The sequence below is a fragment of the Triturus cristatus genome, chromosome 10 (assembly GCF_964204655.1).
Source record: "Triturus cristatus chromosome 10, aTriCri1.1, whole genome shotgun sequence".
Lineage (NCBI taxonomy): Eukaryota > Metazoa > Chordata > Amphibia > Caudata > Salamandridae > Triturus > Triturus cristatus.
This window is the reverse complement of record NC_140593.1, coordinates 640,231,924-640,259,007: the sequence shown is the minus strand read 5'-3', so window position 1 is coordinate 640,259,007 and position 27,084 is coordinate 640,231,924. Positions and strand designations below refer to the sequence as shown.

Below are 27,084 nucleotides of genomic sequence, written 5' to 3'. Positions count from 1 at the left end.
AATCCGAACAAATATTGGCTTTCCGGATCTATTGGGACGCTGAAAAAGGCATTTTTGAGATCAATTACAGTAAACAATGTTGCTTCGGAATCAATAGCTGTCAATAATGACGAGATATCTGGGACCACAGGAAATTGTGGCACAATGCATTTGTTTAACTCGCGCAGATCAATAACCAATCGATATACTGGCGGCGCTGTAGGATCTGTTCGTTTAAGAATCGGAATTATCGGTGAATTACATACATTGGAGTCTGTTTCTACAACTACTCCTTGGGCAATAAGCTCGTCAATGATTTGTAGTAAAGCCGTTACAGCATCTGGTGGTAACTTGTATTGTCGCATTCGTGGTAGCACCACTCCTGCCTTTAGTGTGACTCGATATGGTGTAATATTCATGCAACCAACATCAGTAGGGCCTTGTGCCCATAGGTGTGTAGGTAAAGTCTGCAGTCGGGGATCCATGTCTCTAGATACATAGTGACCTTTAAAATCACGTAAAAACAACCTTACTCCTTCCGGAGAACAACATATTATGGCTCCTAGGGCTTTCAACGTTTTTATTCCTAACAAGTTTTCTGGACATGATTTAGTAAGCAATAAATCTGTAGTTCGGGTCAGAGGTCCTATCGTAAGTGGAAGAGGCTGTGACACTTCATTAACAATAGGTTTTCCTGAAAAACCAAGGGAAATATTCTGTGAGCCTGAGAGGGGTGCCCCTGGAACTTCACTTCGTTTTATAGTTGTTCGACTTGCCCCTGTATCGAGTAAAAATTTTCTATCTTGACCTAATAATTCACTATGTACATAAGGTCCTTCTTGATCTACAGGAATCTCGATAAGGGGTAAGTCAACTTCCCTCTCTAGGCTAGTTCATGCGTAACGTTGATACTCCGGATATTCATACTGTGCAGTCTGATACATTTGTCGTGTTGTTGTCTGTGTGGCAGCAACAGGCAACGGTGGTGCAGCTGGCACAAACTGTATTGGCTGTTGTGCGGCTGGCATGGCCTGGGCATGCTGCATAGCTCCTTGTTCATTCTGCTCTTGTCTTAGTGGCCGTGATCTTTCTTGTGTTTTACCTATGGCGATATTATGTTTTAGCACTGGACAATCGTGTACGTAATGACCTGGCTTTTTACAATAATTGCATGTCCCTTTTACAGGTCCTGCTGAATCGGAATGTGTCATACCCTTTTTATGTCCTTCAGCTGGAACTGTCTGGGAAACTAGCATTTTCATTTTCGTGTCTTTCATGCGTCTGTGTTCATGTTCTTGTTCCTCTTTAATTCTATTGTGGTGGTACTGTAACATTTGTAACATTTGTGTTGGAGTGTTACCTTGCCAGGTACTTTCGAATTTTAATACTCTATTCTTTACTGGGGGCAGGGCATTTTCCACTAATTTTGTTACAAACAGATGCGGGTATGATTCGCTACTTGCTTTTATGCCACTATTTATACCAAAACATTTCTCGAATCGGGCATAGTAATCGCTAGTGTCTTCATCTTGCTTCTGTTTACAGGCTGAAATTGTACCCCAATCTTCCTTTTTCGTAGTTAATAAACGTGGCAGTACCTGTACTAGTAGACCTGGTAGTGCTTTAGTTTTGTCCCCAAGCCCCGAACCTGGACCTCGGGCCCTTTCTTCTGCTTCTAATGCTGACCATTCTATCTTTTGATCACCTACCTCCCACTCTTTTTCCTTGAGTTTCTCATAAATGCCAGCAGGCATCAACACCTTTAATATTGTCATAATGTCGGGGTAGGTATACTCTCCCATGAGTAACATGTCTTTAATTTCTCGGTGAAAACCCGCTGGGTCCTTGTCATGACTGGGTACTACTTTCTTCATTTCTAACAATTCTATTTTCGATATAGGCGTATATACAAATACACGTTTAAACTGATTGTCCTCGCCTTTTATTGGGTGTACTTCTCGTAAGGGATTCTGTCTATCCAGGTGATACGTCGTTCTTTCCTTGACAGGCAATGAGACATGCTCTGAGCATACAAAAAGAATATACTGCTTTCTAGATACTAGAATTTCTTTAATTAATTTGGTACCTGGACCTCTCCATTTATTCATAAGCAATTCAGTCAATATGTCAGGTAAGGGACCAGGGTCCGAATGCTGACTCTGATATAGTATAATGAGTTGTTGAATCATATAAATCCCAGCTAACCTCTGCTCATCTGGGGTGAGATTCAAAAATGTGCGTACTACTGTCTCATCACTATATTTTCCGGGACTGTCCACCCAATGAACAGCTGCCCTCGCTAAATCTTGTTCATCCATAGAATCGAGAAAATGATAACCCCTTCGTTCTCGGAGTAGTTTGTCGGCGGTTTGGAACGAATGCTCGTTAGACCTTATGTTAATTATAGGTATTTGGAAATTCCTGTCATTATCTGGACATATTGGACGTATTGGGTCAGTATGACATCTAGTCTGATTCCTATTACAAGATCTTCCTCTACCTACATAGGCTATGGTGTCTGACTGTCCGGCGGGCAGTCCTGACCCTTCTTCCTCGCTTTGCTCGAACTCGTCTGTCTCTAATCTCTCTTCGTGTAGGCGTTCTATTTCTTTACGGATCTTTCGGCACATGGCTATTATACAATTTTGCTTATCGTGTCTCCCTTCTGATATATTCTGGCTCCATTTTGTAAGAATTTTCATTGCTTCCGGATCTACCCCCGGTCGGTCTTGATTTCTGATCACACAGTTTATGAGGAAACGCAACAGTTCCCCCTGTATCTCTACTTTCTGGTATTCCATAGCTCTGTTAATACATTCTGGATCTCGCCCTGTTTGAACAAAATGATATATTTTATCTAGATGCGCAGTCATTCCTGGTAGCTTCGCTAAATACCCTGCGGCTCGTCTGATACGTAATGATGCCAGGATCATTTCGTCCTCTTTACCGAGCACCGGGTCATATCTACAATCTATAAGAAGTTCCTTAAGCGTACGATCACTTACGAATTTGGGTGTACGTGAATGCGCTGACTCTTGGAAAATAAGTTTATTTATTCTAGGTGGCGTAGAAAAAATATTGGTAGCACCTCCCGTGGCCCCGTCTGGGGCGTCGGGTGTGAAAGGATTCGTCGAACGTGACACAGCAACTATAGGTGTGGACTCAGCTATAGAAGTACTTGTAGGAACAGATGCAGAAACAGATGTGCTTGCCGGAACTTGTGACTCGATTTGTTGCTGCAGGGATACGGGTGCTGGATCTTGGCGTTGGACCTCCCTGGTATGCGGTCTACGTGGGGCGGAATTAGCATACTCGGGAGCTGCGTCATCTAAATATGAGGAAAGAAAAACATCTTCTGCGGTTCTAGGATGCCCCTTAGGATGTACCTTGATTGGGAATAATGGGGGTGGCAAGTCTTTCGGTATCTCTGGAGTAGCCTTAGGTAATCCTTCGGCCAGAAGGGGATACATACCATTCATAAGGGCATTTCTTTGTCTGTCTACTTGTTCTGATTTCACTCGGATACCTTCCTCAATTAATAGGTTCTCTCGAACTTTATTGGAATTCTCTTTACTCTTCTCTTCCTGTCTACGTGCTTTTTCTGTTCGTCTATGTGATTCTTTACGCCATAATTCAACGGCGTCTTTCTGTGACTGTCTGACTTTTCTTTTCCATAACTCTTCCTCGACTTTCATGATGCACTCTGCATCCCAGGTCCCCGCTGTGGGCCACCTCTGACTTTCTGGTAATCCCTTGGTATAGTCTACCCATAAATCAAGAAATAATATAGCGTCTAAGCCATGTTTGTGATACATAAAGTGCCCTGGAGTGTCCCTAGGAGGAATAGGGACGGCTTCCTCGAGAACCCCTTTTCTGGTAGTGATCTGTCTTAATTTCGAAAAGAGCGGCATATTGAGAACTGACCTTATACTTGATTTTGACCTGATACTTGAATTTGAACAGACTTAATACAATAAACACGATAATGAACAGTCATTCATACCACGATATACAGAACATACTTAAACACTTTAAACATTTAACATTAAACCTTTAACTGAAACAACAATGATGATCGTCTGCATAACTAATCACCAAGCTTAATTCTCGACAATAACTAGACAATAACTAGATACTTCGGAATACTTCGGAATACTTGATATACTGCTAAACAGTACAGATACACTGCTAAAACAGTGCAGACCGGATTTGTGTACCCAAACCCGTCTTGACCGGCACAACCTATGTGCACGTCAGAAATGCCTCCCCAGCAATGGTACTCACCGGGTAGCTTCGGAAACGGAAGGCCTCAGTAACTTGAACTTGAACCGGACTGGACTCGACTCGACTCGACTCGTCGGACACTGGGCTTGACTTCGGACTGGTGGGTCTCTGTATACCTCGGATCTTGCTCTCTCAGCTAGGCTCTGGTCGGGATACTTCGCACTTCTCACCGCCTCGTCTGGGTGTTGATCGCAGTCTCAGTCGCCCCCGCTTGACCGGAGGGAGATACAGGAAATCCTGCTGGTACGCGTTATTGTCCGTCCAGCTGTGGCAGGAGACCGGGCCTGCAACTCACCGCCGGCGCGTGAGATGAGAAAGTGTCCCTGTTCGGGCGCCATCATGTGGTAAATAAAAATTCCTTTACCGGGACTGAATTTGATACAGAAACATTATAAAATAGCTCAGTAAAATGAGAGGCAGAATCCGTGATATTAGAGTTTCGGAATGGGCTTTATTCCAATAATCGATTATAATCGGATGCCTCAAGTTCCATCACCACGGGGGTTCAGGAAGTGAAGTACATACTTTATTGACAAGAAGTAACTTTTATAGTACATACATTATAATGAAGTGAATACAGTAGGCGTAACAATTGATAAGGACATTGACGTTTGGTCTGCGTAACCGAAAATGGGTGTAATAATGAGTAAAAAAGGAACATGATTGGTTATGATGTAATACATAGGTGGATCTATAAGATAATACTTGGCATTGATGCGCGCGCAGCAGTATGACGTGTAATTGACGTGTAACTAGGGGGTGACGGGGACTTGACATTTAGCTCTATATGTGGAGACGAGAAGTCTGGGGGGTCAAGTCAACCTAATCCCAAATCATATCTAACATCCTATGTTTAAAGAACTATGTTATCCATAAAAGAGGGACTCTCGGACAGAATCTATTCTATACTGACTGTGCGTGCGTGTACAAGCGTCTAAGTGTCTACACTGAATGCGAGGGGGTAGGAATATTCCATGGTAACAGGGCTATGAATTACTTGCATGAGGACAGAGAAGATGGGCCTTTTTGCTTGGTAACTGGAAGAATGTTTACTTAAACTACTAGGCAGGAATGCATCGGCTGAGAGGGAGGCAGATAATTCGAAGGTGAAATACAGTTCTTGGCAGAGAGTAAGCTGATGTCAGGCTTCGTGAGCCGCGCAGAGAATGAGACAAAGTTCATGGTCACAGATGCAGGCTCGGGCTGGAGCTTTCAGAGGCAGAAGGCAAGAGGAGTTTTGATGACAGAATCAGGGCCTACTTGCCTGGACTGAAAAGTGGCATAAGTGAACCATATAAAGCCGATGGCCTTTCATATTTAGGAATGGGATATCCGGCCTATACATGGCGGATCTGTCAAAGGACATGTTGACGGTGGACGCACATGTATTTGCGTCTTCATAACTGGAACTGGAGGGAACATACATGTACTTGTGACATGCACATGGAACCGTTGGGGTCCAAGATAGGGGACATAACTGACCAGAAAAATCCATATTTCCACAAAAGCTTCAAAAATGCAAAACAATAGTGTTCGTTTAAACATATATTTTCCAGCATATATGTAAAGACAACATCAGATTACATCATCATGAAGAAATCAACAAATGTACATAATGGTAGCCATCTACCATGAGCAATGCAATAATAAGATTAACCGTTTGTAACGTAGTTACCCTTAGCACAGTGCGCAGCGTCAATCACTAGTTGATTGTTCTTCTTCATTCAGTTTTTCACTTGCCCGATTGACAGCGGGCATTACGCTGCAGCACCTATATCATCTAGTATACACCTTTGGATTAGTTAGATAACAGGAGTGCGCTGCTCATCTCTTTCTTGAACAAATATTCTATGTACAAAGTGGCACATCTAGGCAGATGTGTCACTTTGGAAACACCTGCGCCACATTATATGTGCCAGGTATAATGTATGCAGGGTGGGCGTTCCCTCGCAGATATCCTTGTGGAAGTGGCGCATTGAGATCTATGTGATTTCAGTGCATCTCTTCTGGGATGCCATTGCGTCAATATCTTACGCCTGCCACACAACAGGCGTAAGACTGATGCAGGCCCTTTCACATGGGGCTTGCCCCATGTGAAAGGACACATTGCTGGAGTTGTGTCTGTTTTCAGACACATTCCAGCAAAGCGTCACTTTTGCACCTACAGATACGTCAGAAATACTGACATATCTGTAACTCCTTGCGACATGGTGCGTCATACAGTAAATATGACGCATCCATCATGTCGCAAGGAGGGCGCACTGAGAAGAGACGCATCGCTGTTTTCACGCAGCGATGCGCCACTTCTCATAAATAAACAAACAAGATGTCTAATGTACTGCATGCATGGCAACATTTTAAAAGTAGAAAGTGGGAAATTATGCATTTTAGAGGGAAGACGCCTAAATTAAAGCCATTTTTGGCTTACAAAATCAGGAGTCTCCTGCCTGAATCCGGTCTGTTGGCATGTAGGCTCCTGTCCTATTAGCTATTCTCTCCTATCAGTTTGGGGTTTATGGTTATGACTGTTCTATTATTCCGCTTGCGCACATACTCACAGAAATGTACATAATGTCATATGCAAAGAAGTGGAATTCAACGTAAGCTAGCTGGACAATGGCAATTTTGCAAAGTTTAAAAATAAAATGGAAAAAATCCTGCTAAAATGGTTAACTTTTCAGCTGGGTTTTGATCAGTGTCAAACTTCGCGACGTCATGAAGTTTCAAAACACTTTCACAAAACTCATTATTATAAATATAATTCTACACTCTCTTTATTTGGATAATAATTTAGCAAAATGTTGTTTTTAGCTCTGTCAGTTACACCCAATCGTGGAGTTTAATTGCATATGTTAGCTGACTGCTTTCCTCATTTTCTTCAAGGATTCTTATCCACGGTATTTAAAGTCTGATATGTACAAGAGCTTACTGTGTCAAGCCGTCATCCCCCCAGAGACAAAAAAAGGGTAAGTAAGGTCTAATTTTTCAAGTTTATTTCAATGCAAACTGTTATGTGCCTGACGTTATGATGGTGTCATTCTCCCTACAATACGTATAACAATGTCGCCTTCTGTAGAGTTGAACATCTTTGGTTAACAATTGGAGGGGCATATTATCAAGAAACGGCGTTAAAATTATCCCTTGAGAATTCCAATAGAAGCCCATTTTCTGGTGTCAACATGGGCTTCTATTGGAATTCTCTGCGGCATATTATCAAGCCCATTATCGCCGATTTAGCGAAAATTTTAACGCCGTGCTTGAGAATATGCCCCGGAGTTTTAATTCCAATTGAAGCTCAGGTTAGATGTCCTTCACATCTAACCTGAGCTTCAATTGGAATTCCATAGAACATATTATCATGCCCATTATGGTGGTTTTAGCGGCAGTTTTCTGCCGCTAAAGCGGCGATAATTGTATCGCCTGTCTTGATAATATGCCCCATAGACTCCACATCTGAAAGACTTGCCTCTTTTTATAGCAGGCTACCAGCTGGATGGCGACCAGCTACCTCAGGTTGAACGGAGACAGAAAAGGAGGTCATGGTAATGGGAAACCGCCCATCATTATGGGATCAACTTTATTGGTCCCCGTGTTTGAGCAAGTGCCCTCTTCCCAAACCAGAAGTGAAAAGTCTTGGGGTTACACTGCACAAAGAGCTCACCATGACCTTTCAAGCAAAGAAAGTTGCGGCTTCATGTTTTGGCCTCTTCAGAGCTCTGAGAAAGACCCCTAAATGGCTCTGTATAGAAGCACACAGAATCCAAGGGTCCAAGGGCTCATACTATCTCGCCTAGACTACAGCAACTCTCTTTATTTAGGCTGCCAACTATCTTTCACAAAGAAGTTGCAAGTCATCAAAAATGCTGCGGCTCAATCATTGCTGGGTATTCATAAAACGCAGTCAGCACGCCCGGCTCTCACCAAACATTACGGGCTGACAATAAATAGAAGAATACAACATGAAGCCCTTTGCATTGCTCACAGGGTAAAACATATGCCTGGTCTACATATCCTTCATTACCTCATGACTCATTACCCCCTACAGCACTAATAGAGAATTGAGATCAAACAATCAATCTCTCCTCAGCATCCCTAGAATCATGAGAGCAGGAGGCTAGGGGCACTTTTTTGCCTATCTTGCTCCAAAACGCTGACACTCCCTACTGATCAGCCTTAGGACAAACAACAATGTGTTAAGTTTCAGAAAGCAACTCAAAATTGATCTTTTTGCGTAAACAGCAAACTTCTTTATGACCTTCTAGTGCTTGGAAGCCCTTCTTGGGTAGCCATGCACACTATAACACCCCCTTAATTAAAAACAAGCATTGGCATAGCCAATAGGTCTTGCCTTTGACCTTATAAGTATTTAGCCATACAGCACATTATCCTGGGCACTACAACATCTACTGTTCCTTAACGTGGACGCTTTGACACCAATAGGCACATTATAGCACTGAATTGAGAAGTAGTTATTTAACGTGTTATTTTTGTACAGATGTTAGTCTGAGCTCATATTTCTGTAAGTGTTTTCGTAGTCAATAAAAAAGTAAAAAAGGGTTTTAGTGAAATAAATAATTTGCCTGATAACACAATTTAAGTGAGGAAGCCACAATGGGTCCAGGTTTTCTGGTTTCACTTTGTACTAATCAGCCAATAAATGGGTATCAATGTGTCTTTCCAAGCCCTAAGGTTTGTTTTTGTCTTAGTGCACCTTTCAAAATATAGCGCAAACTCAACCAGACGGTTATTGGAGCACTTTATATGAGCACCTGTTCCATTACATAAATACCCTTTGCAACTCTCAAGCAATGCATATTTAAAGTGCTTCAATGGTTATAAGGGTGGTATATAAATACAATAATAAAATACTGTTTCAAGCAGCACAGGCCATTCATTAAGTGTATATGCAAAGGTGCAAGAAGTTTGCTCACAGCGTGAAAGACTGGAGCCCGCCTCCCCCTTCACTTTTTTGCAATTTCATAAACAGCAAGCTCTACCGTCAAGGTTCATTGCATCTTCCTTCTGCTCCTCGCTTAAAAAGCACATGTGGTCTAATGATTTCCCTAACGAGGGAGAAGAATCGTATTTCCCAAGCAGTAAGAATTAATTGTACACTCCTCTCGTCCTTCTGGAAGCTTCTCTTTTTGCGGTCTTGCTTATTTCCCATAAAATATAACCACATGATTAAAAAAACAGACGAAGCGATAACATAATTGGTGGAGGGAAAGAACGCGGTTTGAGGCTGATGGCAGGCCATGGTTGAAGCGCTACTGTGTGTGATCAGATTGGCGGGAAGGCCTGGGTGCTGATAAGGGGGCTGGCACTGGGTGCATTCTCGGCAGGTCTGAGCTCCTGCACTCCAAAAGCTGAAAATATTCTGAGAAGCAGACAGCTGAGGGGAGCGAGAGGGTGCGAGAGAGACGGAGGGAGGGTGGGAAGAAGGCTGCACAATTTATGGCCACACTCAACAAAGAGCAACAAAGAGGGAGGGGCTATGGTGCAAGCAACAGCATGGGAATAAAGGGGGTATAGGGCAAGCAGCGATCGGGCAAACTACGATGGAGCAACATTGGGCAATAAACGTCAGGGCAAGTGATAACAATAAGCAAGAAACAACAGGGCAAGCAACAACAACAGGCAAGCAACAATGATGGGACAACAGAGAGCAGAGTGGGAGGTACTAGGATGGCCTGAAAACTCATACCCAGCTCTACCAAAGCTGGCCCTGCCTAAGAGGGTAGATCGTCACCCCCATGCACCCTAAGTGCCTAGTGGGATGGTGCCTTTTCACCTATCTTGAAACCAGTGTTCCCAGAGGGCGGGATCGTAGTAGCAAAACGTCCCCATAATTTTGAATTTAAGAAAACAGTTTAATTACTTTTTGTGAAAACACAACTGTCCCAGGGCGGTTAATTCCAAAAGTTGAAATTCTTCAGCTGAAGTGGAAGGGAGGAAGTGTCCTGTGCTGTGATTCAGAGGAAGAGGCAGCCAGCTAAACCAGAGGTAAGCCTTCTTGCAAGGGTGCCTGCTTGCCTGAATGAACTGTAAATGTACAAAACTAGTCAATCTGATAATGTAAAGGGTGTTTGGAAACCGGATCTGGCTTTAGTTGATGGAATTACTTGAAGCTTTGTGGTGACATACATTTATTCTTTTTGAATGGTATCGCAAGAGTTACCAGTTGACCTGAGAAGTTATTGCTTTTAAAGGACAGTTATTCAAAAAGTGCAAGAGGTATAGTCTGATTACTAAACTCTATATTTTGGAAGCAGTTTCTTTTATCTAAAACATTGTTGTGCATTTTGTAGCTGCCTACCCTACACTGTGTATAATACAAGTGTAAAATATGACTTGCATATTCACAATGCTTTTCTGTCACAGACTGGGACCTCGTAGCATTAAACATACATAAGTCACTGTTCTCCAATGCACAAATCTGAATTAATCCTGTGGCTCTCCAGATAAACACATAGACCTCTGCAGTCTATTCATTATTAGAGGTTTCATAATGTATGATAGCGCAGTTCCACTAACTAACAACCCGTTCACTGCTAGGCCTTTTCCCCCCTGTGCTCAGCATTTTTTGGGCTATTTGGGGTACTTCGCTCTTAGGCCCCCATAACTATTTGTCCGCATAAGGTATCCATCAAAATTTGCATCCCTTTGTCCCAACATCTTGAGCATTCTAAAGTTATGCAGGGTTTGTGGATTCTCCTGGAAGGGACTAAGAAATTAGCCAAAATACAGCTAAATGTTGTTTTTGGGGAAAAAAAGGAAACAAAGTGCTGCAGAAGAAAGCATCTGTTTTTTCCCTTTAAATGGTATTAATGAAGTATTTATGGCACTGCTATCACCATCTTCCCGGCTTTCAGGACCAGGCACACTTTTGTCAGAAAACCAAACTTTTCCACACAGTTTTGGCAGTTTAGTGGGACATAGCCTATTTTTCCTATTTTTTGTACTTTCAACCTCCTTCCAGATAGTGATAGAAATAGGTGAGAAACCAATAATGGATCCCGGAAAGCTAATCATTTCTGAAAAGTAGACAGCATCCTGAATGCAGCAAGAGATCATTGATCCATCACGGTTTTCCTATAGAAAATAACAGTTGAAATAAACAAATATTGAAATTGAGTTGAAAAAAACTGCCATTTCTGGCTATTTTTCACCTTTAACTTCTTATGAGTATGTTAGATTTTTTAAAGCAATATACCATTTTATCCGCTGGACTCTTCTGGTTGTGGGGATATATTGAACTTGCAGGTTTACCAAGAACCCGAGATACCTAGAGCCAATAACTGAGCTGCGCCTTCCGATGGTTTTTCACTGTCTACCAGGTATACCGCAATTCATTTAGTAAAACATAAAGAGTAAAAAATAGGTTTCACAGATTCCTATCTATTTCCAAAATGGGAAAACATATGGAGTTTAGACGCAGTGGTTATTTCCACTTCTCCGAAATTGTGGGTACCCATATTAGCAGCATGTGAATTAGAGGGCATTTTTCAAAATGACTTCTTTTTTACACACTGTATTACATTTGGAAGGCAGAATTAGATAGAAAGTCAATTGGTAATAACACTTGTTCTACTATTCTGTGTTTCCCTAAGTCTCCGGATAAAAATGGTGCCTCACTTGTGTTGGTAGGCTTAGTGCCCGTGACAGGCAACGGTCCAAAACACAACATGGACATATCACATTTTTCGAGTGAAATCTGACATGGTTTTTGCAATGTGCCAAGCTGTGGATTTGGACGCTAACTCAGCCGGCACCTTGGGAAATCTAGCAATAATGTACATTTTCGAAAACTAGACACCCAGGAGAATCCAGTATGGGATGACCGGTGTGGCTTTCATCAGGTTCTGTTACCCAGAATGCCTTGCAAACCTCAAACTTTGTAAAAACAAAAACTCAAAAAATATTTTCCTCACATATCTGTGAGTGAAAGTTCTGGAATCTGCAGGGAGCCACAAACTTCCAACCACACAGCATACCCCCAAATCTCCCAATAAAAATGGTACCTCACTTTTGTGGGTAGGCCTAGTGGCTGCAACAGGAAACGGCCCAAAAACGCAACATGGACACATCACATTTTTCCATTGAAATCTGAGCCTTTTTTCGCAATGTGCCTAGTTCTGGAATTTGGACCTTACCTCAGCCGGCACTGAGGGAAACCTTGCAAACCTATACATTTTTGGAAACTAAAGACTCAAGGGAATCCATGATGGGGTGACTTGTGTGGCTCTCACCGATGTTCTGTTACTGAGAATCCCTTGCAAACCTCAAACTTTGTCAAAGAAAACATATTTTTATCCCATTTCTGTGAAGGAAAGTTCTGGAATCTGTGGGGAGCCACAAACATCGACCCACCCAGCATTCCCTCAAGTCTCCTGATACAATTGTACCTCACTTGAGTGGTTAGGCCTAGTGCCCGCACAGGAAATGCCCCAAAACATAACGTGAACATACCATTTTTTTCCAGTGAAATCTGATCCTTTTTTGCAATGTGTCTACCTGTGGATTTCAGACATTAGCCCACCCAGCACATAGGGAAACCTCTGAAACCTGTACATTTTTTAAAACTAGACACCCAAGAGAATCCATTATGGGGTGACTTGTGTGGTTGTAATAAGGTTCTGTTACCCAGAATCCCTTGCAAACCTCAAACTTTATCACAAAACACATTTTTCACATTTATGTGATGGAAAGTTTGGACTCTGCGGGAAGCCACAAATTTCCAAACACCCAGCATCCTCCGAATCTCCCGATAAAAATGGTACCTCACTTAAATGGGTAGGCCTAGTGCCTGCAACAGGAAATGGCGCAACATGGACACATCACATTTTTCCAGTGAAATCTGACCTTTTTTTCGCAATGTGCCAAGCTGTGGATTTTGGACCCTAGCTCAGCCGGCACCTATGGAAACCTAGCAACCCTGTACATTTTTTAAATCTGGACAACCAGAGGAATCCAGGATGGGGTGACTTGTGTGGCACTTATCAGGTTCTGTTACCCAGAATCCCTTGCAAACCTCAAACTCTGTCAATACAAAACCACGTTTGTCTCACATTTCTGTGATGGAAAGTTCTCAAATCTGCAGGAAACCACAAACTTTCACCCATCCAGCATTTGCCCAAGTATTCCGATAAAAATGGTACCTCACTTGTGTGGGTTGGCCTAGTGCTCGTACAAGGAAATGGCCCAAAACGTACTGTGGAAACTTCAAAATTATCGATCACAAAAACGACCTGGTTTTATGAGGTAGTAACCTGCGTTTTTGGTCTCGGGCTCGTCGGCAATCTAAGGAACGCTACCAATCCCAGGCATTTCTGAAAACAAGGGGAGGTGTGTCTTGCATTGATCCGCCAATGTTTTCCTACTCAGAATACCCGGCAAATCTCAAATTTAGCAACAAAAAAACCCATTTTCCTCACATTCCTGTCTGGGATTACAGCGCCAGTGCGAATTTCCTGACACCCAGTTTTCCACTTGTTCTCCCGCATAAAATGATACCTCACTTGTGTGGGTGGGCCAAAGGCCTGCGACTGTGAAGGACCAAAATATGGATTGAGGGGATAGCACAGTGAACTCTAAGCGCTATCTTTTTTATTTGCTTTTTTAGGCTGACTCTGCATTGGACAGCCACATAAGTGAGGTATCATTTTTATCAGGAGACCAAGGGAAAGGCTTTATGATAGGACATTTGTGCCGGTGTGGTGATCCCAGGCAGAAATGTAAGGAAAATGTGATTTTCTTTAGCTAAATTTGAGGTCTGCAGGGGATTCTGTGTAGAAAAACTTTGGGGGATCCACACAAGCCACACCTCCCTGGACTCCCCCAGGTATCTAGTTATCAGAACAGTCAGGGTTTGGTAGGGTTCCCTAGCTTGCTGCAGACTCTGGACCAAAACACAGGGCACCCCCTTGCAAAGCCAGGTTGTTTTCTGACACTTCATTTTGATGTATCCACAATATGTTTTGGACCCTTACCCTGTCGCTGGTGCTAGGCCCACTGCTACAAGTGAAGTATAATTTTTATCGGAAGTCCTCGGGGAACACTGGATGGTAGGTAATTTGTATCAGTCCAGTGATCCCCCAACTTTCCCACACAAAAAATGTGAGGAAAAGTTGTGTTTTTTTTTAGCAAAATGTGAGGGTTGCAGGAGATTTTGGGTAAGAAAACATTGAAAGATTCACCTAAGCCACACCTTCCTTGACTCCGCCAGGTATCTAAGTTTCAGAAATGTCTGGGTTAGATAGATTTCCCTAGATTGCCTCCGAGCTCGGGACCGAAAACACAAGTGCCCCCTACCTATCACAAAAGAGCCTGCGTTTTTGGTCCTGGGCTCCTCAAATTTAACTCTTTTTCATATGGCTATACGGTTCCTTTTCAGGGACTAAAGTGAATGCATCTAGTATGTTAGAAATACATTTGACTGTATGACAACAATGATTTGGGTAAATCACAAAGCAGCAGCCGTTCGCCCCTCCCAATCTCAGGAGTAGACACTCACAGGCATGTCATGAACCCCAGATTTGCTATGAGTCTGGCCCTCAATGTTAAATCTTCAGCTTCATTTGTAAAATTGGCTTTCTGTAGCAAAACAGGGTATACGTTTTTCCTTTTTACAGGATCTCACTATCACTCTACAGATCATATATGCTATGATTCTTGTACGTAACTACAAATACATGCTTTTTATTTATTTTGACTGGTTAGTCTAAGTGTGTTGTCATGTAGTCTTTACAAAGTTACAGACACACACACACATTCTCTTGTGTGAAGTGCATCGAGTCCCACTGTCAAACGACTCTCTACGCAAGCATGTCAACAGAGGATGGCAAAAATATCAGATCTGTAAGCAGCCTGTGAGTCATAGGTATGAATCTCCGCAGGACTGGTTCTCCCTTTCAATCCCTCAGCTGAAAGACTCGTATACTGAAAGAATCGTAGACTGGAAATATCTTACCAATATATTGCCCATAAACAGTTGGCAAAAATAGCAGCTCTGTGAGAAGCCTGCGAGTCATAAGCTGGAATCCTTGCAGGACAGATTCTCGCTTTCAACAGCACAGTCAAAAGGTTGACTAGAAAATCATAATATGTTGAACATCAATAGAATTGTAGACAAAAAGAGAAAAAAATATTAGTACTGCGACCAGTCTGTCACATCCAAGCAGAACAGTTCTCCCTTTCAACGTTCACAGTAGATAACAAGCACTGGCAAAGTCAATAGGGCTCACCTAAGATAGCTACTGGCTCTGCTATCTTTTCTTCATGCTTTAAAGGTTCAAAGCAGATGCTGTCCAGGATAAATTAAAGATTTCTGAAAAAAAAGCAATTAAAAAAATAATCATGGCTAATGGGCTGTGTCATTTTGTAGGTGTGTGCATGTGTTAAAAACACATGGATGTGTCTACAAAATGGCAAAACTTAGAAGTCATTGCATCACACTGTCTTTTTTTTAACATAAATTGCATTGGAGTAGCGAACCAGGAGAGCAGCAATGAGGGAGCAAGCAAGGGGCACAAAAGCACATGGACAAGAGGGTACTGTGGGGGGAGGGCACAGAAGCAAACATGTAAAAAAGGGCAACATAAACACAGGTGGGAGCTACAAGCTCAGAGGTGACAAAGCGACATGAGGGCACAGAAGGTCACAGTGGAAGTTGGGGTCAGTGACAGAAGCACACGGATGAGACAGCGGAAAAGGAAAGGGAGTAGGGGGCAGAAGCACACAAAGCAGATAGCTTTCAAACAAGTAGCTCCCAAAATATGAGCAGTGGAAGGACACTAGCGCTTTGGCCATGCTCCAGGAGAGATCCAAACACAAGAAGAAGTGAAGTTGATGCACGCTTTGAAGTAGAAGCAAGCAAATGAGAGTGCAGATAAAGCAAAACAATGGGTAGGATTTAAGTCCACCGTAGGGAAACAGAATGTCTTGCAAGTGACAGATGGAACCTACAAATGTTCTGGGGACACTGCAATTATTGTTTTACTGTTCCATTTACAATAGATCCACTGAAAGTAAATTTGGGGCTCAGTGGTTGAAGTATTTATTGATTTCATATAGTCTAATGAGATTTACTTTTTCAGTTATACCTAATACAATGTATGCATGCATTGGTGCATGTCCAGTGCCAAATCTAGGTGGGGAACAATAATACCTCCAACAGAGAGGCAAGAGCCTAAGAAACATTTGACAATGTTTACAGATAGGAGGTGGGTACTTAAGCAGGCATCTTTGTGCTCCAAATAGATACACATATGCCGAGGCACACAAAACTCAGTCCATGATATTTAAAAGGTAGTGACTATATCAGTAATCACAGTAAGTCCATTCCACGTTTTCTTTTCTCTTTATTTTCTCATTCCTTTCTTCTCAATGTAGTACAAAAAACACTGGCAGACTACAAGTGTTTTGTCCTATGGACTTTTTCAAGGCTGCAAACAATTTACTTATATTTAGAACCATACATATACAATATTTATTTCAATAAAAACAAAGGTTACGCCCAGAACTGGACGGTACCATGTGCAACCAACACCATCAACCCATAAGTGCTCCATAAAACAGATTGGGTTCTTGGTAAAACCACCACCATATAGGAACCATTCACCCGATTTACAATGTTATGGGTACAAGAGGAGGATGTGCTCCCCAGAACGGAATTCAAAACAGAGAAAAAAGTGAGGATGGTAAAACTGATGGCACTCTGCCCACCCCACAGTGCAGAATCTCAGTTTTTTCATTATTAAATTGCAGTGAATTGTTTCTCAACCAATTCACCATTTCACGCATACATTTATGAAATGTTTCTTGGGAGTCGGCATGGTCACTTTCCAGGGACACTATCAATTGGGTGTCATCAGCATAATTAACCACACTAATAATGTGGGCTTTGATAACGTCCAAGTGCGGCCGCATATAAATATTGAATAAGATGGGACTGATTGAGGACCCCTGAGGTACCCCGTGCTCATTATTAATGAATTCTGGTTGAAAAGCCAGATATGATTGAACCCAGCTCAAGGCCGTATCTGCCACCCCCACTTCTTCCAGCCTTGCCAATAGAGTGGCATAGTTCACCGTGTCGAATGCGGCGGACAGATCTAAGAGGATCAAAGTCGCAGATTGTCCCTTGTCCGCACGCATTCGAAGATTGTCCAACACGGTAACCAATGCTTCTCTGTCCCATGACCTGGGCGAAAACCAAATTGCTCTTCCTCCAGCTTATTATTACCCTCCAGAAAGAAGGAAAGTGCCCGGCTCACCAGACGCTCCACTATCTTTACTGGATAAGGTAGGAGGGATATTGGTCTATAGTTCTTGGGGCAGTTAGGGTCCAGTGAGGGTTTTTTAAGGAGAGGTGTTATTACCGCCTGCTTCCAACAGGGTGGAACCACCCCACTACTAAGAGACTGATTACACAACTCTAACATTGGAAAGACCTCTGAGCCTAGCTCTTTCCAAAGGTTTTGGGGGATAGGATCCAGCGGTGAACCTGAGGAAACCCCCAAGGTGACCCTAACAAACTCTTCCTCCGCGGGCAGTTCAAAGTGGTCGAGGGTTGTCTTTCTGGCCTGTATCAGAGGGCGATGAGTTCAGCTGGTGGCGGTCATCTTGGCTGCACTGTGAAGGCAGCCTGGACCTATGCTGGGGCCTGTGTGCTGCGTTCAGCGTGGTCCTGAAGGTCAGATGACAGGCCAGGGGACTTTCTGGCCTCTATCAGAGGGTGATGAGTTCAGCTGGTGGTGGTCATCTTGGCTGCACTGCGAGGGCCGCCTGGACCTATGAGGGGCAGCAGGTCGAGCTCCCCTTGCACAGTGAGTGCATGGTGCCCTGGGGTCAGGGAAGGGCCGCCCCGCATTGTTGCTCTCCTAATTAGCAACTTGTCCTCACCCGGTGCTGCTCCTCTCTTTGGGCCTGCACTGGGGAGAATCCAGCCATTAACAATGGTGCTACGTGATGCACCGGCCCCGGATATGCTGGGTGCCACCTTCACCTGCAGTCTTTGTTGTGTGGGAACAGCCGTATTTGTTAGGGTGCGACTAGGTCCCCCAGCGTTCCTAGCTGTCCAAGCCATTCTTGGATGCAGAAGTGCTATAGGAGCAGCAGAGGAGTTCTGGGCACCATGTGAAGTCCGGGCTCGTCTTAGCTCGCCATAATCCATCAGAGGCCGGGCCTCTGCAAGGTAAAGGGTTACCATCTCTGTTTTGCTTTTAAACGACGTTCATCATGAAGAAAAGGAAGATGAGAACAGATACCTCCGGTGGAGACACTATCATTGCCATAGATTCCTATCTAGTGAGGGCAGCGAGTGTTATTTCTGAAGAAATTTCCCTGACCGAAAAGACACTCTTTCAGGAGATCCTAAGATGTGATTCCGGTCTTCTGCCCTAAGTTGACATTGAGATGGTGGTTAGTAACCTATAACGGGAGCCGCCCCAACTTGCAGCTATCCATGTAGCGGTTGCGGAGGAGACATTTGCCGAGGACATTGCGCCCCTTGACAAACGATTGGTTAAAAGGAAGAGGGGGGGCGTGCTTGGCATCGAAAGGGTAGGTGTCATTCCAGACAGGGGCACTAACTGCACAAGCGATCAGGCCATGGACAAACTGCTCCCAAAGTTTGAAGTGTTGGTAAAAGGCGTGTTGGCACTTATTTTGTTGTGCTTAGAGGGAATTGAGGCAAAGTTACATCTACATTTGTGCCCCAAGACAGGTGCTGCCAATGAAAAGGATGTGTGCATTGCACCTAGAGGCCAGGGTGGTCTCACAAGCGATGGCCATGTTGGCCCAACTGCCGCAATGGTAGGGCCCAGCCACACCAAGATAGGGGGTCAAAAGGACATGCCATCTGTATCAAGTGGTCCTAGCGGGAATGGGGCATCTAGGCAAAATGCGCTTTCCGGCAGGAGTGTATCCACTCGGTGATTGACCAGCCTAAGGGTAGTTTGCAAAGTGCACCCACCATGGCAGGGTTTCTCACATAGCATGGATGGGAGACGCTACTTTACCACATCTACTCCTTGAACCAGCACCCTTAATTGGTATACTAATGGGGGTACCACCGACTAAGCAGGGTATGAGGGAGACTGTGGCAGACCTTATATTCCAGCTAAAGCACTGGTTTGATAACACACTAATAAATGGGCACCTACAGTCCCCTCACTTCATAATGGCCAGAAGAGTGGGCTGGGTGGGACGAAACATGAAGAAGAATATTGAGTGGATTGTATTGTAATAAACTTAAGGCATCCTAGATTCACCAAAGCCCTCATACAGAGTAGTTTTTATACACAGGACACAGCTACAAAGATCAGGTTTGTCTCCCAATGCTATTTTTTATCCCTCTCATTCTGTTAGGTTGGTTGTCAAAGTTCGGCCCCCACTAGGCCCCAAACAACAGCCCAGAGGGAGGTCTCGGGGACAGATCTATTACTTGGCAACAGGTTCACCCTTTGTGTGGGCTGGATAAGAATGACTGTCTGATGCCACCACAAGTTGGCCCCATTAGACCCAGGCATCAGAGGTCATTACTTGGTGACATTGTTCTATCTAATATCTTGAGCTGAGATACTCCATCACCGAATGTTATGACACTCCATGTTGGCCCTATTAGCCCTAGGCATCAGAGTTTATTAGGTGATGAAACTGTCCTGACTAATATCCTGAGTCCACACACCCCCTCATTGAAAGTCATTGTTAGACCTGGCACCTTGGCGTGAGTCTCCCTTCCACTTTTTGTCGCTGTGCCTCATGTGTTTTTATGGTGTTGGCCGCTCAGAGCACTGTGCCACTGCCAACCAGTGGCACAGTGCAAGTGCTCCCTATGTAAAATGTATATGTTGGTTGGATTCCATGATTGGCTTATTTGGTTTACTGTCAGACCCCAGTAAAGTGCACCAGGAGTGCCAGGGCGTGTAAATACAAATGCCGCTGGTGGGCTCGCAGCACTGGATGTGCCACCCACAGAAGCGGCCTGGTAAAATGTGTCTAGGGTCTGCCATCGCAGAACCTGCGTGTAGTCTGGTACTGACATGATGGCTGGCAAGTGCACCCACTTGCCAGTCCCTAAACCTTCCCTTAACTTCATGTTAGTCACCCCTATGGTAGGCCCAAGGGCAGGGTGCATTGTAGCATAAGGTAGGACAAGCCCTGATGTGTGTGGCATGTCCTAATAGTGAATTACAGCCATTTTCGTTTTTCACTATTGTAAGGCTACCCTGTTCTCATAGGCCAGAATGGGCTGTTAAGATTGTTACATCCTATGATCCTAACAGACCCAGGGAACATGGTAGAAAATCGAGTTTAGTATGCCTGAACTCAGAATAATAAGTTACATCTTTTCGTAAGGTTTATTTTAATATTCTGCGTTTGCAAATGCCACTTTTAGAAAGTTGGCCTTTGCTTGCATAACCATTTCAGCCGGCCTCTGCGTGATGTGTATCTGCTGTCTGGCTTGTGTGAGTGACAGGGCTGGGGAAACCCAGATGGGCAGGGCTAGGTAGCCTGGTGGTGAATAGAAAGATTGACCTGTAGATGGGTGGGAGGAGTACACCTGGACTCTGAATAAGGCTGTGCTCTGCCACCACAATGCGGGCTCCGCCCCCTGTGGAGCGTCTGATGGCTCTGCCCTGCACCCTGAAAGAAGCAGCCTGCATCATGTCAACAAAGTGCTCAGAAACCGGACTGAACCAGGCGCAGGCCCCCTGGCCTGGAAGCACAAAAGAAATGGTGTATAAAAGAAGGAGCCCTGCTCCTAAGTAATCAGATCTGCTTTGAACCAAGAAGAATCTCTGCCTGAGGAGGAGGCACCAGGAAAGCTGTACGGAGGAAGACTGTCCTTATCCTGGGGGACTGGCCTGCAGGGGTGACCTTGCTGCCAAAGGAGAGAAGAAGAACCCTTTTACTAAGACTTGCTCCATTTTTATTTCAAAAACCTTGTGCTTTCAAAACAATCTCCAAGGGCCTGGAAGCGAGCTTGCCCCCTGAACTGAGCCCCAGGACCATTGGGCTCATCCTGACCTTCACCCGCCTACTGCTGGACTGTGGCGTTCCTTCCCTCGCCGGAGCCGTGACTCTGGTGCTCTTCAGCCCTTCCTTGGGCCGTGACCGGGCTGCTTGGCCGCCCCTGCCTTGAGAAGAGCCTCGCTCGATCCGAGCCGCTCTCTCTACGCCGTGCTGGGCTGCCCCGTCACCTCGCCCGCTGGAGGCCCGCTGTGTACCTTCACCCTTCCCGCCGCAATCTGCACTGTGAGCATTCCCCAAGCCTCGGACGGCCTGGATGTGGAAAACGTACCCGGCTGCCCCGCTCTGCTCACCTGCCCACCTGGACACACCACTCCCCCTGTAAGCCTGAAGGACCAGATCCCCGTGTAAAGCTTGGGAGCCCCGGACGCTGCCTCGCCCTTCTGAAGAGCCGCTGGACGCCCCGCACCCGCCTTTCCAAAGAAACAAGGTACTGTGACACACAAACTCGACCACGATTTCGCATCGGATCCAGGGTCCGCAACGTTTGTTTTCCCTGTCATCCTACACGTTCCACCAGGTCGCTGCACCAGCGCGAAGCGCGCCAAGACCCACAGTTCACCTTGTTGCCCCGCACTAAAGCACTTTACGCAATATTAGATATCGTGGCCCAACCTTTCAAACGTTACTGGGTCGTGTAATAAGTCTGCATAAAAGATATATATAAAAGCCTTATTTTTATATAAAACCTGTCTGGTGTCCGTTTGTGGTGCATGCAATGTATTTTCTGTGTGTATAATTGCAAATGCTTAACTGTGTACGCCCTGAAGTTTAGCCTTGATTGCTCGCGCCACGCACCTAGAGGGTGAGCAGGGGTTATTCTAAAGAGCCATCCTTCGCCTTGACTAGAAGTAAAGGGTCCCTGCTTGTCGCTGGTACTTACCTGCGCCAACCAGAGCCCCCTCATTTCTAACATTGGAGGCAGCGGTGAGGATTTTTGAATTTGCATTTGTAGTTTGTATACAGTAAATCATTGATCGCCACATAGTGAGTGCAGACCAGCAACGCAGCCACAATACTATTGATTTTTTTTGTTTTGCCAAGAATCTCAATTTTTGAGAAACCATGCCTGGTTCACTCCCTGCAAGTAGGGCATCCTCTATAGTCTCTGGAATGGATGATATAGATTGGGGAGAAGGCGCACTTGAGAGCTACACAAATGAGGATTTGAAAGGTCTTTGCTCAAAGTTCAGAATTTCCCAAACTGGATTGAAAAACAAGGCCCAACTTGTAAAGGTGCTGAGGGCCTGGTATGAGTCAAGGGCACCAGAGAATATGGTGGAAGTGGTTCCACCAGAAAGCGTCCATGAGTTTGCCAGAGGCCTGTCGCCAGAAGAGTTGGCAGACAGGGCAGCAACCAGGGCACATGAAGTGGAGATGGCAAAGCTTAATGGGCAGATGGATATGGACAAACAAAGATTGGCCATGGAAGAAAAGAAAATCCAAATGGAACATGAGATGAAGCTGAGGGAGCTGGAGCTGAAAGCGAAAAGTTTGGAGCTTAATCCCTCTGGTGGCAGCACACCGCCAGTACCGGCAGAATCAAGGGTATATATTCCTAGAGATGTGGTTAAGGAGTTTTTTAAGAATGATGACATAGGACAGTGGTTCAGAGCCTACGAGGTAGCCATGTCTTCCCACCGGGTCCCTGAGAGAGATTGGGGAGCGGGGTTGTGGGGACGGTTCCTGAGTGAGGGGCGGGACACACTGTTAGATTTGCCTTCAGACGTTTATAATTCTTATCCCCATATGAAAGAAGCATTGATGACTAGGTATGGGTTGACTCCTGAGTTATATAGGCAAAGGTTCAGGGCTTGCACAAAGATTCCTAACAGTACGTATGTTGAATATGTGACTTTTTTTTGTAGAGCATTGGATGGTTGGGTAAAAGGTAGCAAGGTAAATGATTATCAAGGGCTTCTTGATTTAATGGCATGGGAGCACTTGTCCAGTAATTGTTTTCCTGAGCTACGCCAGCACCTGACTGACAGTAGGCTGACTAACCCTAGGAAGCTTGCTGAGGAGGCAAACCGCTGGGTCAGTACCAGGGTCCACAAGGGTCCCGTGGCAGATTCCGCCAAAGGTGGGCAGGGTCCCCAGCAGAAGAGTGGGGGGACAGTGGTAACCAGAGGGAGTTCCCAAAAAGGCCCCAAAGTAATCCCCAAAGCCTCCCCCACCCCTGACACCGACCAGGGCCCCGACAGGTCCTCCTGTTCAGAAGGGGCCCCTAAAATGTTACAAGTGTGGTAACATGGGGCATTTTGCTTCTGCAGTAAAGTGTCCTTTGTATGGTAAACCAGCACCCACTGGTGCTCCACCCCGGCAGATGGCTAGTGTAGCCTTGGGGGAGGAGATGGCAGTCCAAGGTGGGTGGGGTCCCGCAGAGATGTCCCTTGTCTCATTAGGAGACTGTGAGATGGTCCCCCTAAACCCAGCTGCCTGATAACACTAAGAAATACAGGCAGTGGGTGACCATCAATGACCGTAGGGTAAAAGCTCTGAGAGATACAGGAGCCAGTGTGACAGCTGTCAAGTGTCACCTGGTGTCTCAAGAGCAGGTGGTCCCAGGAGCATTCTATCCAGTTGTTGCCGCTAACAACACAGAGAGTCACTGCAAGGTGGCTCAGGTTCCCTTTGAGTGGGGGGGTTTCTCTGGTACTCTTCAGGTAGCTGTGAGGCCCGTCATGCCTGTAGACTGTCTGTTAGGGAACGATTTGGAGAGCTCACCTTGGGCTAAGGTGGAGCGGAGTGCTCACCTGGAGATGTTGGGTATGCCGGATTGGGCGTGTGTCACCGCACGGTCCATGGCAGCAAGTAGAGGTGCTCAAGAGGTCCTGGAGCCTGAGAGGGAGGCCCAGGAACCGGCCTTAGAGAGAAAGAGCAGGGGGCGCGGGAAACCAGCCCCTGAAGTTCCCACGGTCCAGGAGGAAGCAGACCTTGAGGGGGATGCCCTGTAGCCTACAGGGGAACAGATAGCTGAACTGGGGGACCTGCCTGAGCTGACCCATTGGCAGCAGGCAGTAGGCCCCTCCAGGGAGGACTTTTGTAAGGCGCAGAAAGAATGCCCTTCTCTCGTAGGTGTGCGGCAGCAGGCTGCAGAACAGGCCGCAGGTGATCAGTCTGGGTCACATTTCATTTACTGGGAGAACGACCTCCTATATACAGAGCCTAAGGTTGCTGAGCCTTGGTCAGCCCGTGTGCTGGTGGTACCCCAGGACTTCAGAGCCTTCCTACTGGGGCTGGCTCACGATGTGCCATTGGCAGGGCATTTGGGGCAGGACAAGACCTTTGACAGGCTTGTCACCCACTTTTATTGGCCTCAAATGCGCAGGAGTTCAGACACTCTCTGCAGGACATGCCAGACTTGCCAGGCAAGTGGAAAGAGTAGAAGGAAGCAGAAGGCTCCACTCCAGCCATTCCCTGTGGTCGGTACCCCATTCCAGCGAGTGGGGATTGACATTGTGGGGCCACTGGACCCCCGGACAGCCATGGGCAACAGGTTTACCCTGGTCCTGGTGGACCATGCCACCCGGTACCTGGAAGCCATCCCTCTGAGGACAGTGACGGCCCCTGTGGTGGGACGTGCACTGATGGGAATTTTCTCCAGAGTGGGATTCCCTCTAGAGGTGGTGTCTGACCGGGGTACCAATTTCATATCCAAATATATGAAATCCCTTTGGCAAGAGTGTGGTGTAACCTACAAGTTCACCACACCTTACCACCCCCAAGTAAATGGGTTGGTTGAGAGATTCAACCGTACCCTCAAGGGCATGATAATGGTTCTGGAAGAACCCATGAGGTGTAAGTGGGACGTCCTCTTGCCATGCCTTCTCTTTGCATACCGTGAGGTGCCACAGAAGTCTCTAGGGTTCAGCCCCTTTGAGCTCCTGTATGGCCGCCCCGTGAGAGGACCTCTAAGTCTGGTCAAGGAAGGCTGGGAGCAATCTCCCAGGAAACCTCCCCAGAATGTATATAGCTGCTGGCCTTCCGGAATCAGACTAGGTGATTCAGGCAACTTGCTGAGGCAAATCTGGAAGCCAGCCAGGAGGAGATGAAGTGGTGGTACGACCAGAGTGCCACTCTGGTAGAGCTTCAGCCTGGACAAAAGGTATGGGTCTTGGCCCCAGTGGAGCCCTGTGCGCTCCAGGATAAGTGGACCGGTCCCTTTGAGGTGGTGGAGCGCAAGAGTCCTGTTACCTATTTTGTGGACTTGCGGTCTCCAAGGAACCCCTTAAGGGTCCTTCATGTCAACCGCCTCAAGCCCCACTTGGAGAGGTCCCAAATGGGCATGCTCTTGGCGACAGATGCTGGGATGGAAGAGGAGACCGAGACTCTTCCTGACCTCCTGTCAGCCCAAGAGCAAGATGGGTCAGTGGATGGTGTCATCCTCTCTTCGGCCCTGACCCCTGAGCAACAGAATGATTGTCGCCAATTGCTGGGGCAATTTTCTGATTTGTTTTTCCTGGTTCCCGGTGTCACTGATTGGTGCGTCCATGATGTGAACACTGGGGATAGTCCACCCGTGAGGCACAAGGCCTACAGGGTGACTGACAGGGTGAGGGCATGCATCAAGGAGGAGGTCTCCAAGATGTTTGCACTTGGGGAAATTGAGTCCTCCAGCAGTCCTTGGGCCAGCCCAGTGGTCTTGGTCCTAAAGGCTGCAGCGCCGGGCAGCCACACCCGAACTCCGGTTCTGTGTGGACTACAGAGGACTCAATTCGGTCACCAGGTCTGACGCACACCCCATCCCCAGAGCTGATGAGCTCATAGATCGGCTAGGGGCTGCCAACTACCTCAGCACGTTTGATTTAACGTCTGGGTACTGGCAGATCGCCTTGACCGATGGGGCCAAAGAGAGGTCAGCATTTTCCACCCCAGATGGGCACTACCAGTTCCGGGTTATGGCCTTTGGGATGAAGAATGCCCCTGCCACCTTCCAGAGGTTGGTCAACCAGGTGTTGGCTGGACTGGATTCGTTCAGTGCTGCCTACCTGGATTACATCGCAGTGTTCAGCTCCACTTGGGAAGAACACCTGCGCCACCTCTGGGAAGTGTTGATGGTGCTGCGGAGGGCAGGCCTCACGATCAAGGTGAGTAAGTGCCAGATCGGGCAGGGTTCCGTGGTGTACTCGGGGCACCAGGTTGGGAGCGGCCACGTGGCGCCCCTTTAACCCAAGATAGAAACCATCCTGAATTGGGAGTCGCCCAAAACCAAGACAGAGGTAAGAGCCTTCCTAGGTCTCACCGGGTACTACAGGAGGTTTGTCAAGGGGTATGGCAACATTGTTGCCCCCTTGACAGTGCTGACTTCTAGGAAGCAGCCCAGGAAAGTGATTTGGACTGACACCTGTCAGAAAGCTTTTGAGGCCCTGAAAGCTGCTATGTGCACGGCGCCCGTGCTCTTGGCTCCCAACTTCTCCAAAGAGTTTATCGTTCAGACAGACGCTTCAGAGCATGGTGTGGGGGCTTTTCTGCCATAGATCAAAGAAGAGGGCCTAGATCAACCTGTAGCCTTCCTTAGCAGGAGGTTACTTCCACAGGAACAGAGATGGAGTGCTATTGAGCGTGAGGCATTTGCTGTGGTCTGGGCGCTGAAGAAGCTAAGACCCTACCTGTTTGGGTCTCACTTCTGGGTTCAGAGAGACCACAGGCCCCTCAGATGGTTGATACATATGAGGGGTAAGAATCCAAAGCTGTTGAGGTGGTCCATTTCCCTACAGGGTATGGATTTCACGGTGGAACATCACCCTGGTACAGATCATGCCAATGCTGACGGTCTGTCCAGAT

At 46.0% G+C, this 27,084-nt stretch overlaps 1 protein-coding gene across 1 annotated transcript in view; it reads left to right on the top strand.

Annotated features, from left to right (window-relative positions):
* The window catches only part of RGS11 (regulator of G protein signaling 11), a 1,592,422-nt gene that overhangs the window by 1,476,468 nt on the left and 88,870 nt on the right, over positions 1 to 27,084 (top strand). The window contains exon 16 of the mRNA XM_085632193.1: positions 7,147 to 7,229. Coding sequence (XP_085488319.1) covers positions 7,147 to 7,229 — 83 coding nt within the window. The remainder of the gene's footprint in view (positions 1 to 7,146; positions 7,230 to 27,084) is intronic.